Raw genomic sequence first — 13,287 nt, forward strand, 5'->3', positions numbered from 1 at the left:
AACACACACGCACACTTATGCTCTTGGTCATCAGCCAGCTTCCCTGTGTGTGATATGTCAGAGCCATCAGAGTGCTTGATTCTGGTTCGATGCCAAGTGGTCCAGTAAAGCCGCTACCTTGTGGTTTGTGCCTGTGTGCAAGCAGGCTTTTGCTTACAAACTCTTGTCTGAGATGACCCTGTTGTTGCCACTGCAGCTATCTCCCAGCCAGTTTCAGATGGGTGGTAATGACATCACCCAAGTGGCCTATTTCCCAGTGAGACTCCTCTCAAGAGGAACTGGTCTCAGTGGGAGCAGAGATACAGATTTCATTCTGCAGCAGTGCAAATGTACAAGAATCAATTTTAGAAAACATCCACTTAGTCTTGAATTACATTTGTGAGGTCAGGAGTCATGACACTTGTACGGGGTGATCAAGTCAAAACACTAAGACTGGATTCAAATTTCACTCCTGCAGACTCCCCTGCGCTGTAGCGTAAGTCGGAGTAACGATGATAAATCCCCTCTGGTGTGATGTGTTATCGATCTGGGGAATCTCTGCTCTCTACCCTGTTGTGACTACAAGGTGACCTTCTTGTTCAGGGAGCTGAACACACTAGGTAGTTGTAGTGTACATCACATTACCATCTCTGTCTGACTCAGTGACTGACTCAACACAAACACACACAGACACACGCTCATGTGGCGAGGCATACTGTCTCGCCAGTTGCTGGAGATTAGTGTGTAGTTTCTAAGGCAACCGCAAAAAATATCAGCTCCTGTCTAAAACAGTTTTTTTTTAACTGCTGTGGGAGTGAACTCGGGAAACAAAGCAAACAAATAAATTAATAAACAACAAGGATGGTGAAAATTTGCCATTAAGCTACTGTACTTTGATCTAAATAAGATACGTTTTAATCATTTAAGAGCCAATGCTGTAACAAACCACAAAGGATATGGCAGACTCTGAAAACCAATAAAAAGAAAGCCAAATGATAGATTGAATCCTCTTCTACAACAACGTGTCACTGTCCCATTTATCACATGCCTGCTGCTCAGACTGAAAGAAAAACCCTTAGTTGCCACTAAACCTGCATGTGCATTTTCTTGATATATTCACCCACTTATAATATTTGCAGAAAAAGCCAAATTAACATCATCTTTTCTATAAAAGATAATGAATTAAACTGTATGTAGAAACAAATATGTATCAGTGCATATTTAACTTGCCCTAATTTTCTCTCTGTCATTTTCCCTCCAATAAATTAGAGTTGTGAGCACTGTTAGTTAAACAGTGACAGCATCTAGCCCTGTGTAATCTCCCTCAGCTTGCCTCCTCTCTCTCTGCTCTCTCTGTTTAGGTCTCTGTCCCTTAGTTTCTTTTCAGTCATCAGTTTTATCTATTGTTCCATTGACCCATATTCTGTCCCCAGAACATAAACACATTTATATCGAAGGATTCTTTACATGTATGACTTTCAGAAACTGAACTGCTCAGCACTATCAATACATTTTGCTATATACTATATACTATAAAATGTTATAAAACATGTACTAGTTTTAGTTTAGTTGATTTGACGTTATGAGGAGAAGGAACTCAAATCATCCAGGATCACATGAATAAATCCAAGACTTACTTCCATGGTGGATCTTCATGTAAGAAGACTAAGAGTCTACATCCCTGCTAGCAGCTCTGTGAGGCTTTACATTGGCACAGTGCTATGAACTGAATGAACAGATGTAAAACTTAGTACTTACACCAAAGTCTCCCACGGCACCTCACTTGGAAGTCGCTTTGGATAAAAGCATGGATGCTAAATGATTAAATGTACATTTAAATGCTAACATCAGCATGCTAACATGCTCACAAAGACAAAGCTAGCATGTTGATGTTAAGTAGGCGTAATGTTTCCCATGTTCACCATGTTAGCTCAGCGTGTTAGCATGCTGTCATATTCTAATTAGCACCCCAGGAGATTCGTTTTGCAACTGTTTAGCCATAAAAACACAAATTTATAGTGTTAAGTGGAGCTGGACAAACTGACAAGTGTAGACCAGATGTATCCTGTAGTCGCTGACACACTTAAAACCACAACTGTTGACCTCATGGTGGCGCTAGAGGAAAACTCAGAGGATTCATTGTCTGTCTATGAGTGTTTGTACAGAATTTCACAGCAACCCGTGAAGAGTTGGACTAACCAACAGACCGACACTGCCAATCCTAGAGCCACGCCGTTAGCATGGCTATAAATAGTACGGATGTATGAGTCCAGGTGACCAATGTCCATATCATCATAAATAAAATTACTCCAAGTAACTAAAAACTAAAACTAAAAACGACATGTAAATTCAAGGATAGAAAGCTTTATGCAATCCTGTTTGCCCAACACAACCCTGGTGAACTTGTGTATTACTAATATCAAGATATATTTCTCCCCGTTTCTCAGGATCGGATCTACTGGACAGACAGAGACAGAGCAGCAGTCTTCATGGCCAACAGGCTGACCGGTCAGGAAATCCACACACTGGCTGAAAACCTCAACGACCCTCATGACATTGTTGTCTTCCACCAACTCCGGCAGCCGCAAGGTAAGTGAACAGTGTGCGTGAGAGACTTTGGCCGTGTGCCTGTTTATTCATCACACCTCATCTCACTGCGACTGTGCGAGTCGTATCTCTGTGACCAAGTTTCCTCCGTGGGTCCGTGCCGACTCCGGCACATGAATAAATAATAATGAGGCTTGTGACTGTGGTAGACTGATCAAAGCTGCAGGAGCAGCAGCACATTCACACGTCTGTCAAATCTAGACTGAACAGAGCTCTTAATCATCAGTGCGGTGGATGGTTGTATTTTCTTTCGCTGTGTCAGTTTCCATATCTATATCTGCCTGCCTGTTTCTTATCTATTCTTCCCTCCCAGTGTTTAGTCCATGCCCATTTCTATATCTTTCACTGCATTTCATCACCATCTTTACAATTGGAACTTGTCTTTCCAAGTTTGTATTTAAACTAAAGGCTTAAGGATGAACACAGTGGAGTTGTACCTGGGACAGCAGCACGAAAACTGGTTAATATTTACATCACATGTCTGTATGTTGCTGGATTTTATTCTGTGTATTCTTTTTGATTTTGTTTACACAAAGTTACAGGCTTTGATGAAAGGGAACAACAGAGCACAGCAGCTTCTTCTGTCTCTGTCTGACTCTCCGCTATCTCCCCAAGCTGAATAAGTGATAATCTTATTTATGTAACCATAACTGTGTAGTTCTTCATGTCGGCTCCCTTTCTCTCTGTCACTGTCTCCAGGCCCAGACAGCTGTAATCTGGGAAGCGTGGCCAATGGAGGCTGTGAGTACTTGTGTCTGAAGGCTCCACAGATAACCGAACACTCACCCAAATACACCTGCGCCTGCCCCGACGGACAGGACCTGGGCCCCGATATGAGGGGCTGTGTGCCAGGTGAGTGTGTTTATGACTGGTAATTGAGAGTATTTAGTAATCAATAGCACGTAAAGGGATTTGTTGGGCAGAGCGCCACAGTGCTTACTGTGCAGATAATCTGATTTTGCCTCACTTAAGGAAGCTTTTTTGTGCGTGTGTGTGTCAAGTGTGATCAGAGGGGGAACTTAGAACAATTTTGGGCAGCTGCTTACTGAATTAAAAAGAGACCAGGCTGGTGCTGACAGATGTTTAGTAAGTAGATAATGTTATAGTAAGAATAATAAAAATAAACTTCTACACACAGTTACAAAGTGTTTTACAGTAAAAACAATGAAGCAAAACATAGAAAATGTAAAATTTCCTAAAACATTGATTTAACAAGGCAGGAGAGATTCTTAATAAAATAAACATAATAATGAATTGAATTATATTCATGGTTAATCTGGCAAAATTTAAAAATGTATGACTTGGTAATCTTGCACGTGTTCTCTATTGTATTATAACAGCTCTGTATAACTAACATAATGTTCCTGTTTAATAAGGAGAAAAACTTTAAAATAATATATCATAATTAACTTTTCAAGGTAAGTTAAACTATTATTTCACATTTTATTCAAGTAAGTAGAACTGCATAAAACTCTATAGGTGGCGTTTTGCATTTTATCACAGAGGTAATACAGTGGAACACATGCAGTGAATTAATAAATAATTTATTTGTAGTAGGTGATAATTGATAATAAATTATTGGATATGCTTCCTCCAAGCAACATACTGTAGCTCCTGAATTAAAAAAGGTAGTTGCTAAGCAACACCTGCAGTGGGTGGATACAATAACATGGACCACTTTGCAACGTAATGCAATCGAACACAACACATCTCTGGAACAAATACCACCTCTGGATAGCTAATGAAATTGTGTCACGTTGCTTTATTACATACAGTACAGTGTACATGCCGGTCTGTCGCCCCAGGGAGGGGAGGGGATCAGTTGTGTTCCACGTAATTATAAAGCAGAATATTGTGACTAAAAGAAGCATTACAAACTTCACAGAGCAAGTATTTATGACATGAAGTGCACTGCTGTATTTTGAGTTGATGTTTATGTCCAGCCTCCGGGTCATATGAGCACAGAATGTTGATTTTTGGTTATTAGGTTGTTTTGTTTATCATGGATCTCACAGCACCATTATGCAGATGACTACAGCCATATGCCATTTCATACAGAAATATCAATGAATATATCCATATGAAATAGTATGTAAACAGACTACAGTAGGAGTAGATGCACTAAGAGGCCCTGAAAACACATTTTCTCAATCTTACTATGTTTACCTGAGAGATTTCCATATCTGTGGCGTTATCTCTGCTCCTCGCACTGGAACATTTTGATCAAAATGTGGCCACAGTTGTTTGGTTGTTTGTATATGTTCGCAGGCAACTGTCAATCACATTTGATCCGCAAACCACACCCACACTGACGGAGCATAGGAGCTGAGTTTTTTGGCTGTTAATGAGTTTGTCCCTGAACTTTAATGTCGAGATTATTAGCCCTGATATTTAAAGAATATTTAATGGAATAGTTTGAATAAGTTTTTCGATTTCTTTCCAAAAGTGAAATCACTGGATGTTGCTACATTTGGACAGAGACAAACTTGCTGTTTCGCCCTGTCTCCAGTCACGCTCAGATGAGCCAACCATTTTTCGGCTGTAGCCTCATGTTTAATAGAGAGACTCTGAACCGAGCGTGGTATCAATCACCTCATCTAAGTCTCTGCAAGAAAGTGAATAAGCATATTTCCTCAAATGTCAAAGTACTACTCAGGTCATAGAGAAAGACTTCTGACTTGAAACTGCATTTTCAGGGGCTTTAACACATTTATACCAATTCATTTTCTTGAGCTGAAGGTTTGAGCTGCCCTCTTCCTTTAATTGTAACAGCACCAAGAAACGACACAACAACAACGTCCACACCTCCCGCTGGACTTACACCCGGCACCAGAGCGACTGTTGCTGAAAACTTCCCTCCGCCTTCGGGCGGAGTTTCACAGGCGGACGCCACCCCTCACTTGACCACAGCTCCCTCTGATGCCCCAGAGCCCCTCACACCCCTCTCCACGCTTAAGCCTGTGTCGTCACAGGAGTCAAAGGCGCTGGGCTCCCACTCCACAGCCACCACTATGGTCATCTCCACCACACCTGCAGGAGACAGCAGCGTGTCGCAGCACTGTAAGTGAACTCAAAATCCTTTTTTTATCAGTTCTGCCTGTGTGATTACGGCAAATACTTCTCTACTATGTACTATACAATATACTAATACTGCATATATGTCTCATGTGGAGTCTTAAAAACAGACGTGGGAATTCATGCCTTGATGTCACATTTGAACATTCAGATTTCGAGATTTGTCACTTTAAAATCTCCAGCCCTACGCCATCAACATCTCTAATGTGAGGTGCTCTGTATGATTTGAAAAGGGCAGAGTGGCCCATTCAGGAGTTCACAAGAGATGGGGCTCAGTCTTCTGATAAAGAGCCGCTTTCACCTGCGCGCCCACATCTCCTGCCAAGTACCACATCCTCTGGTCCTACTCGTAATGTAGCTAACAACCTCACCCTCACTGTAATGATGGCATTAAAGTGAGATATCTGCAAGACCCAACAGCCACGCTCCGCTGACTTTAATAAGAGTGATGGATGGTACCTTGTCACAGAGGAAATGCCACCTTTCCCTCCATAAATTGTGCTCTGTGTGGGCTGTTGCATGCCATCGAGTGCGTGTGGTGCTGCTGCGTAAGTGTGCACGGTGCAAGGAGTACGCGTTAGTAAGCGCGTGGTATGTAAATGAGTGTGAACGGTGAGGTGACATCGGAGCCTGATGGAGCAGAGACGGATGAAGAGTAGAAGGTCACGGGGTAGTGTCAAGGTCGCACTCCGGCAAATGTCAACCAACTCGTCATTTTTCGCTCCCTCTTTCATTTTTGTTCCGGCATCTTTTTCACTATCTGACTCCTCTTTGTAAAACACTCACGGCTGTGCACGCATGATCACCTGCTCCCTGCCTCGCTGTTTTATCTCCCCTCTCTACCACCGGCTTTCCCTTCCTGCTTATCTCTCACTCTATTTCTCACACATTTTTCTTTCTCTATCCTATACGCTTTCTCACTCTTATCCTCTCTCGCTCCGCTGTGTTTTCATCTTCTTGCTCTAACTCCTCTCTCTCGTTTCATCTCTCTGTACAGCTGGAGGTGAGCATTTCCTCATGGGCGAGAACCTGACAGTGGCGGTTTTGGGAGTGGTCATCCCCATCGGTAAGCTTCCTTGTCTGTGTTTGTCTTTCTGCACTAAAGGCCCGCGGGGCTGTGTAAAGCTGCTGTCTACCTGCTGCCTATGGCCACTCTCTTTGTAGTCCGCTCACACTGACCCTGCTGTGGCAGGATGAGAGAAAACCTGGCCCACAGGTCTTCCTCGAGTTTTTTCACAAGTCATTTTCTGTGAGTCTGACATTGCTGCCACACTGCATTACTCACCTCACATTGTGTTGTTGTGTTGGGTTCTGCTACAGCCAGAGGACTCCCTGTCAGACCTTTTGTTTCCATTTATCTTGACATACTATAGGGCAATAAGAAAGCTTTTAAAACATTCCCTCACTTAGCCCAATGGTAAGCTACTGCTGCTACACCCGTCACTCTTTTCGTTCTCAGCACATAGGTAGTTTACCCTGAAAATCTTAATTACTGAAACAAGTGGCACTTGAATCAACTTCTCATTTCTAGCCAGTGTCCATTGATTTTACCAGCTAAAATGACCACTGTCTATTACTGTAGCAAATTACGCTAACGTCAGCTCCATTAGTTGGTTGAAACACTGTCCAGTGTGTTTCCAGGTAACTTGTTTTAAAACCTTAAATATATAAAACAAAGCTATATGATGTGCTAGTACGCTAACACACTGAGGCTGAACCTGAATTCTCCAGACAAAACGGCAGCATGCTAATCAGTTGATGCTGCATGTAGAATAAAGAAACAGCATTGTTCTTTTATTACAATGTAGAACTTCTCTTCATTTATAATGTTACATGACCAAACGCATTTAGGATGAAGACTGATGTTTTTGGCAATTTTAACGCTATCTCAGGTAACGTTCCCTGGGTGTAAACTTCCTTAGATTCAGTGAAGAACACAACGTTAGCCCAAACTCTGATAGCATCCATAACCAGCTTTCACACATTTGGGAAAATATGTGAGATCGTTGTAAACAGGTCTTTTTAAGTGTAACTTGTAACCCAAAATGTGTTTAGTTAATGATGTGCCCGTCCCTTCAAAGTAATGCTTGTTTATAGCTGTAAGTAGAAAACCAGTTAGCCGAACATGCTAGCAACTGCAGAATAAATATAATAAAGAGAATAAATAGAGCAGATAAATACACCGTTTAATCATTCCTCACCATTTTGCTCGGATGTTTTTATTTAGGAAAGACTAGAAAAAAAAGACCCCCTTTTAAAGAAGAATACAGTTTGATTAAAATAATCGTTTCCCCCGGGAATACTGGTCCTGCTTTGACACCACTCGTGAAAAAAAACAATAAATAAAACTAAAGGCTGTAGGAAAATAAACATCCTTAAGCGCAGACTTCTGTTCATCTACAGTATGAGGTTAAAATAAGCAACACCAATAAATAATAGTGAAGTAAATGAACCCAAACAAATTGAGTCAGCCAATTAGCTGAGATGGACTGCTCTCATTATACTTCATAAGGTGAACAGACAGTACAGGAGAGGAAAAAAAGACACCAATAAAGCATGAAAGCTTTATTAGTGCATTAGTGGTGTAATTTAAAAAGGCATTATTAAATTACATTGCTTATTCAAGGTCAGATGATTTGCTGTGAATGAGTTGCAAAGAGATTGTGATGTAATGTGATAGTTTAAATTTGTTCTCCCCAAGGATAGTTTAAAAGTAATTTCCTCCAAAGCGAGGCCACTAATGGTGCTCTGCACAGCTGATTTAGAGTCTGTGTTCAAAATCAGTTGGTTGGTGCTTGACCCGACTCTGACCCGATGTTTGGCGGAGCCACATACACAAACAACCTCTGTACCGCCGCCCCCTGCCCTCTCTGTCCCCCGCATGCCTGTTCTGCTCCTCTCTGTGCCTGTCATTTCATGCCATGGACTCGTTATGCCTCGTTAACGCTCCCCCCTTCCCATTTCCCCGCCGCTGTGTGTTAAACGCATGCAGTTCCTATCGTTGCCACAGTGGTGTTCGGCCTGGTCTGTGCCGGAGTCTACCTGGTGTGGCGCAACTGGCGGCGCAATTCCACCAAGAGCATGAACTTCGACAACCCCGTCTACCGCAAGACCACCGGCGAGGGCGAGGAGGACGAGATCCACATCGGGCGGACTGACGGCATGGGACACCACACGCACCATCACCCGTACCCGCAGGGCGTCAGCATGGGTGTTGTGGGAGCAGGAGGTGGAACGTGCCCGCAGTTCATCGCCCTGCCACTCGGGGGCAGCATGCCCGATCCAGGGACTCACTGGTACACGGAGCAGCCCATGCTCTCCACTGCAAAGTGACCCTCGGGTGCGACTTCCGGAGAAGATGGCCGCTCAGGCACACGCACACACAGTGAGGTCAGGGGTGACTTGGACTGAGTTTTTCTGAAGGGACAAACAACATATCATCAAGTGTTACATGCAGACATTCACATCCATGTACTATGCCAATTTCCATTTGAAAAACTCCAGTGTTAAATGAGATGAACATGATTCTTAATATAAGTAATTTCATACCTTTTCTGTGCTGGAGCTGGATCTATTTTTTCTCTGGTAAATGCTGAGAATTAATTACAGAATTATTAATGTGTGCTAATGTGTTCCCAACATTGACCTAAGATGGGATATGGAGTCAGACTGTCAGTCTTTTTACTTTGATAACTGAGTGAGGTGTGTGCTGTGTGTCTTATATTTTGTGACAGGGCTAGTGAGAGGTCACGTCTCGTCCTTGATGTATTCATTTGGGCTTTGTGGTATTCCTGTGGAGCTCTGGGAACACTGTTTAGGAAGGAGGAGGAGCTGTAAAAGCAGGGCAGCACCTGCGTTGATGGGACAATCTGTACAGATTCATGTTAGAATCAATCATATATGTCATTACTGGAGCTGTCTTGTGTAGTTTACAGTTGGATGGGTTTTTTTATGAGATTTTTTCCATTCTATGATTAATTTTAAAGAAAGGTTATCATCCGCATTTTGTGCTTTCTCTCTGGTTCTGGTTCAGGGGCAAGCCTGTGAGGATGAGTTGTCTACCAGAGTGCAGTTGAACACAATTGATTTGCGGTGTTATGTATTTGTTTGACCCTCAAGAGTCCAGAGTTTTGAGAGAGTACAACAATTTTGCAGACCGGAAAGGAGAAAGTGGACACATACAGTATTTAGACCTTTGCTTTCTATGAGCAGACCGGTCGTGAGATCAGAGGGAAGTGGATTTTACGCAGGTTAGGGTTCTGTCTTATTAACTGTGACTTTTCTTTTTTAGATGTTAAATGGTTTGTGAGAAGCAATAGACTGCAGCTTTTAGTCAGGCCGCAGAGTCACATGTTTGACAAACATCCTTGAGTGTTTAGAGTTTTATTTGATCACCTGCTTTTGACTGTGACAAATTTACACATAAATACACACAGGGTGCAGTGATAGCAAACTCACGCTGTTCTCCAGAGGACGGAGACAATGCGCACTTGCCCTCCGAAAACACAAATAGCATGCATAAATACTCACCAACTGACAATGCAGCCATTCATTGTTGCAGGCGAAATACACACACACACACACACACACACGCACACATTCACAAAAGCGAGCTAGATTCTACGCCTGCTCTCTTCCCCCTGAGATGGCCGATATCTGAGCAGACAGTTTTGGATCGTGCCATGTGGGAGGGCCCAGCTGGTGGCTGCATGATGAGAACGACTTGTTATGTGATGTAACCACAGAAAACAAAAATCAGACTCTGATGTAATGAGGTTGAGGCCAACTTGCCCTGTCGGTGAAGATGCTTCATGCTGGTTAAGTCCCGTCATTAAAGCTGTTACTCCATCCATAAACCTCAAAAGTCTAGGTAGGTGTGTGTGTGTGTGTGTGTGTGTGTGTGTGTGTGTGTGTGTGTGTGTGTGTGTGTGTGTGTGTGTTAATTATTATGCATGTGAGTGCTAATGTTCATCCCACAGCCATATTTGAAACTGTTTTGTATGCTCTTTGTTGCACAACCCTCTTAGAATGCCTTCTGTATTGTGTATTGCATGGAAGAAAAACAGTGTATGATACACAGTTGTGTGGATACACAGGTGTGTAAGTGCGCGTGTGTGTGTGTGTGCGTGTTGTATGTGTGTGAGTGTGTGACACTGGAGAAGCTCTGAGGGTGCTTTTTGATTCATTGATTTGTAAATATGTTTTCATAAGGTTTTTGATAATGTATTATACAATTATGTAAAAGAAAAGATGTACATAAGATTTTAGATAAAGTGTTGACAGGTATATTAATTTATTTGTATAAAGGAGAGCACTGCATTCCCTGATTGTATGAGATTTGAATTCTTCACCAAAGTGGTTTGTGTTGTTTCTTGCTGTGCATCATTTAGCATCCTCTTTGTGTGCAACCCTTCTTTCTTCGTTAACCCACGTAACATATGGTGTCTCCTCTCAAAAAACTCCCACATCTTTGCAACGCTTCCCAACCTCAGTGTTAATGAGATGATTGGTTTTGTTTATTTGTGCCTTTGTTTAGTTTTTTCATTTTCCTCTAGGGTTTTTCATTAAACGGACAGGGATCAGCCAACTACTGTACATGCAAAGATATACTGTAATAAGACCAAACTGGTTCCACTTTTTGATTTTCCGTAATGGATTACTTTTGAATATCTCTATATATTGATATATAAAATCTGACTGAAAATTTCCTCAATGTGTGCTGTTTCATTTTCTTCTATAAAATAATCAATCGTATCACGGACCGACCGCTCAAAGAGAATTCTTTTGTGGCACTTAATCAAGCCTATGTAACGTTTGTTGAACAGCAGCCATTGGTTGCTTTAAAGCTGCAATAGTTAATATTTTTATATGGGTCAAATGATGGTTTATAATGTTGCCCACAATTTCACAGTTTTTTCTTATCATTAAAATAAAAAATAAACCAAATGCGTACTCACCTTGCCGAGCATCAAACAGCAGAAGCACAAAGTCACCAAATACCTGGTGAACACAGCCGAGCATCTAGCAGCTAATTAGCCGTGTATTTCCCTCAGGAAATAGTCAAGGTCAAAAACAGCTAAAGTTGTGTGTGAATATTGGACTTACATTCATCAGGTTACCCAAAAGAGTCCCCTCCAAATGAATGCTAATATTGCTATGTGTCTGCTAGATTTCTAAATGGGTGATTATATAACATTTTAGCCATATAGCTGTAATATTTTTAACATCCATTTTACTTATCTGAGTCTTTCTAATATGTAGCACAAGAAGATCCTGCAAACTGACCGAAAACCTTTTGTCTTAAATGATCTCAACGCAGTTTCACATCTCCTCTCTCAGACTTGAATAACAGGCCAGGGAGCCAATCAGAGAAGAGGCTCTGAGCTTCTCTTCTGATTGGCTGAGTGTTTTCTGAGTGATCGAATAAAAATATAACAGATTTCAGGTAAACACTCAGAGAAACCAAATCCTGCAATGTTGGATGGTGGGCCTGGGTGGGCCAGACTTGGGGCATGGCTGAGGGTGGTGACTGCTTTGTTGTGACATCACAAAGTTACAGAAGTCCTGACGGCTCATCGTGAGGCTCAGTTTCTGAATACAGGCTGTGTGCATTTCTCTGTGGACTGAGGCTTTGATACTTTTACAGTATTAATATAGAACATAGACCTGCTTTATAATCAAAGAAAACATGGAAATATTACTTTATACAATATAGGACCTTTAAGTTTGATCTTTTAAGTAGCTGCTCTGAGCTACTGATCTTATCAGAGCAAGTAAGGCCACAGCAGCAAAACACCTGCATGTGTTGAACTGACAAAAGAAGTGTTTTATTGCTTATGAAGTCCGGTTTTTATTTCTAAGAGGGAAAATGGGTTATTTTTGTGTTTTAACGTCTCACTCTTCACAGTCTCGCTTAAAAACCGAACAGAAGAAGAGAAGCATTCTCTGTTTTGTAACCCATGCTGACTGAGATGTGTTTTACATTCATCCCCTAACAAAGTGATCCATCAGCAGACAGAAAAACAGTTGCAGATAAATCCAACCCATTATCATTATTAAACTGAAGCAGGGCAAATGCCTTCAGCCTCTTTGTTGTGCCATACCGCATTTGGATATAATGTAATAAGGTTTTTTTTTTTTCATCATCAGTCCAGCGGTGCCTGCAGCAGAGCTGTCACAGATATTCACTGGTCCACATGAGCACAAGATGTACACCTTTATTCACTGTGGTGTGAAGGCCTGTTGGGGTGGGGGATGGTGTATTTACACCTATATATGTGTGTGGAGCAGGAACATGGTTCCACAGTTCATCTATAAACAAAGGTCATCTATTCAAAGCACGGTGTTTTATTTGATATAGCAGTACAGATTTCAATACTTACATCACTTTATTATAGAATTTGTGTGCTAATATTTTATCTATGACACTTGACTGATAGAAAAGGGGCTGATTCCATCTCCATCCATCCACCCCTCCCTCTCTCTCACACTTTCTGAAGATGGCTATTTGCTCAGGGTCATTACAGCAGCAGGACAGTCAGTCAGTCAGTCAGTCAGGCTGGGAAAAACCTTCAGCGGAAATGAGGTGGCTTTGCTTTGTCAGACAGAAATCCAGCCTCCTGCCAG

At 41.9% G+C, this 13,287-nt stretch overlaps 1 protein-coding gene across 2 annotated transcripts in view; it reads left to right on the plus strand.

Annotated features, from left to right (window-relative positions):
- Positions 1–11,369, plus strand: part of LOC111670550 (low-density lipoprotein receptor-related protein 8-like) — a 78,474-nt gene extending 67,105 nt beyond the window's left edge. The window contains exons 14-18 of one of the 2 annotated variants that reach the window (XM_023427303.1): positions 2,427–2,568; positions 3,286–3,438; positions 5,359–5,646; positions 6,659–6,727; positions 8,654–11,369. In XM_023427303.1, coding sequence (XP_023283071.1) covers positions 2,427–2,568; positions 3,286–3,438; positions 5,359–5,646; positions 6,659–6,727; positions 8,654–8,994 — 993 coding nt within the window. In that variant the 3' untranslated portion in view covers positions 8,995–11,369. The remainder of the gene's footprint in view (positions 1–2,426; positions 2,569–3,285; positions 3,439–5,358; positions 5,647–6,658; positions 6,728–8,653) is intronic. The other variant, XM_087179579.1, reaches the window with a different exon arrangement.
- Positions 11,370–13,287: the final 1,918 nt, after the last annotated feature.

This window comes from Seriola lalandi, unplaced genomic scaffold (genome assembly GCF_002814215.2).
Source record: "Seriola lalandi dorsalis isolate HSWRI2012SDOR001 ecotype SW California unplaced genomic scaffold, Sedor1 jcf7180002054857, whole genome shotgun sequence".
NCBI lineage: Eukaryota > Metazoa > Chordata > Actinopteri > Carangiformes > Carangidae > Seriola > Seriola lalandi.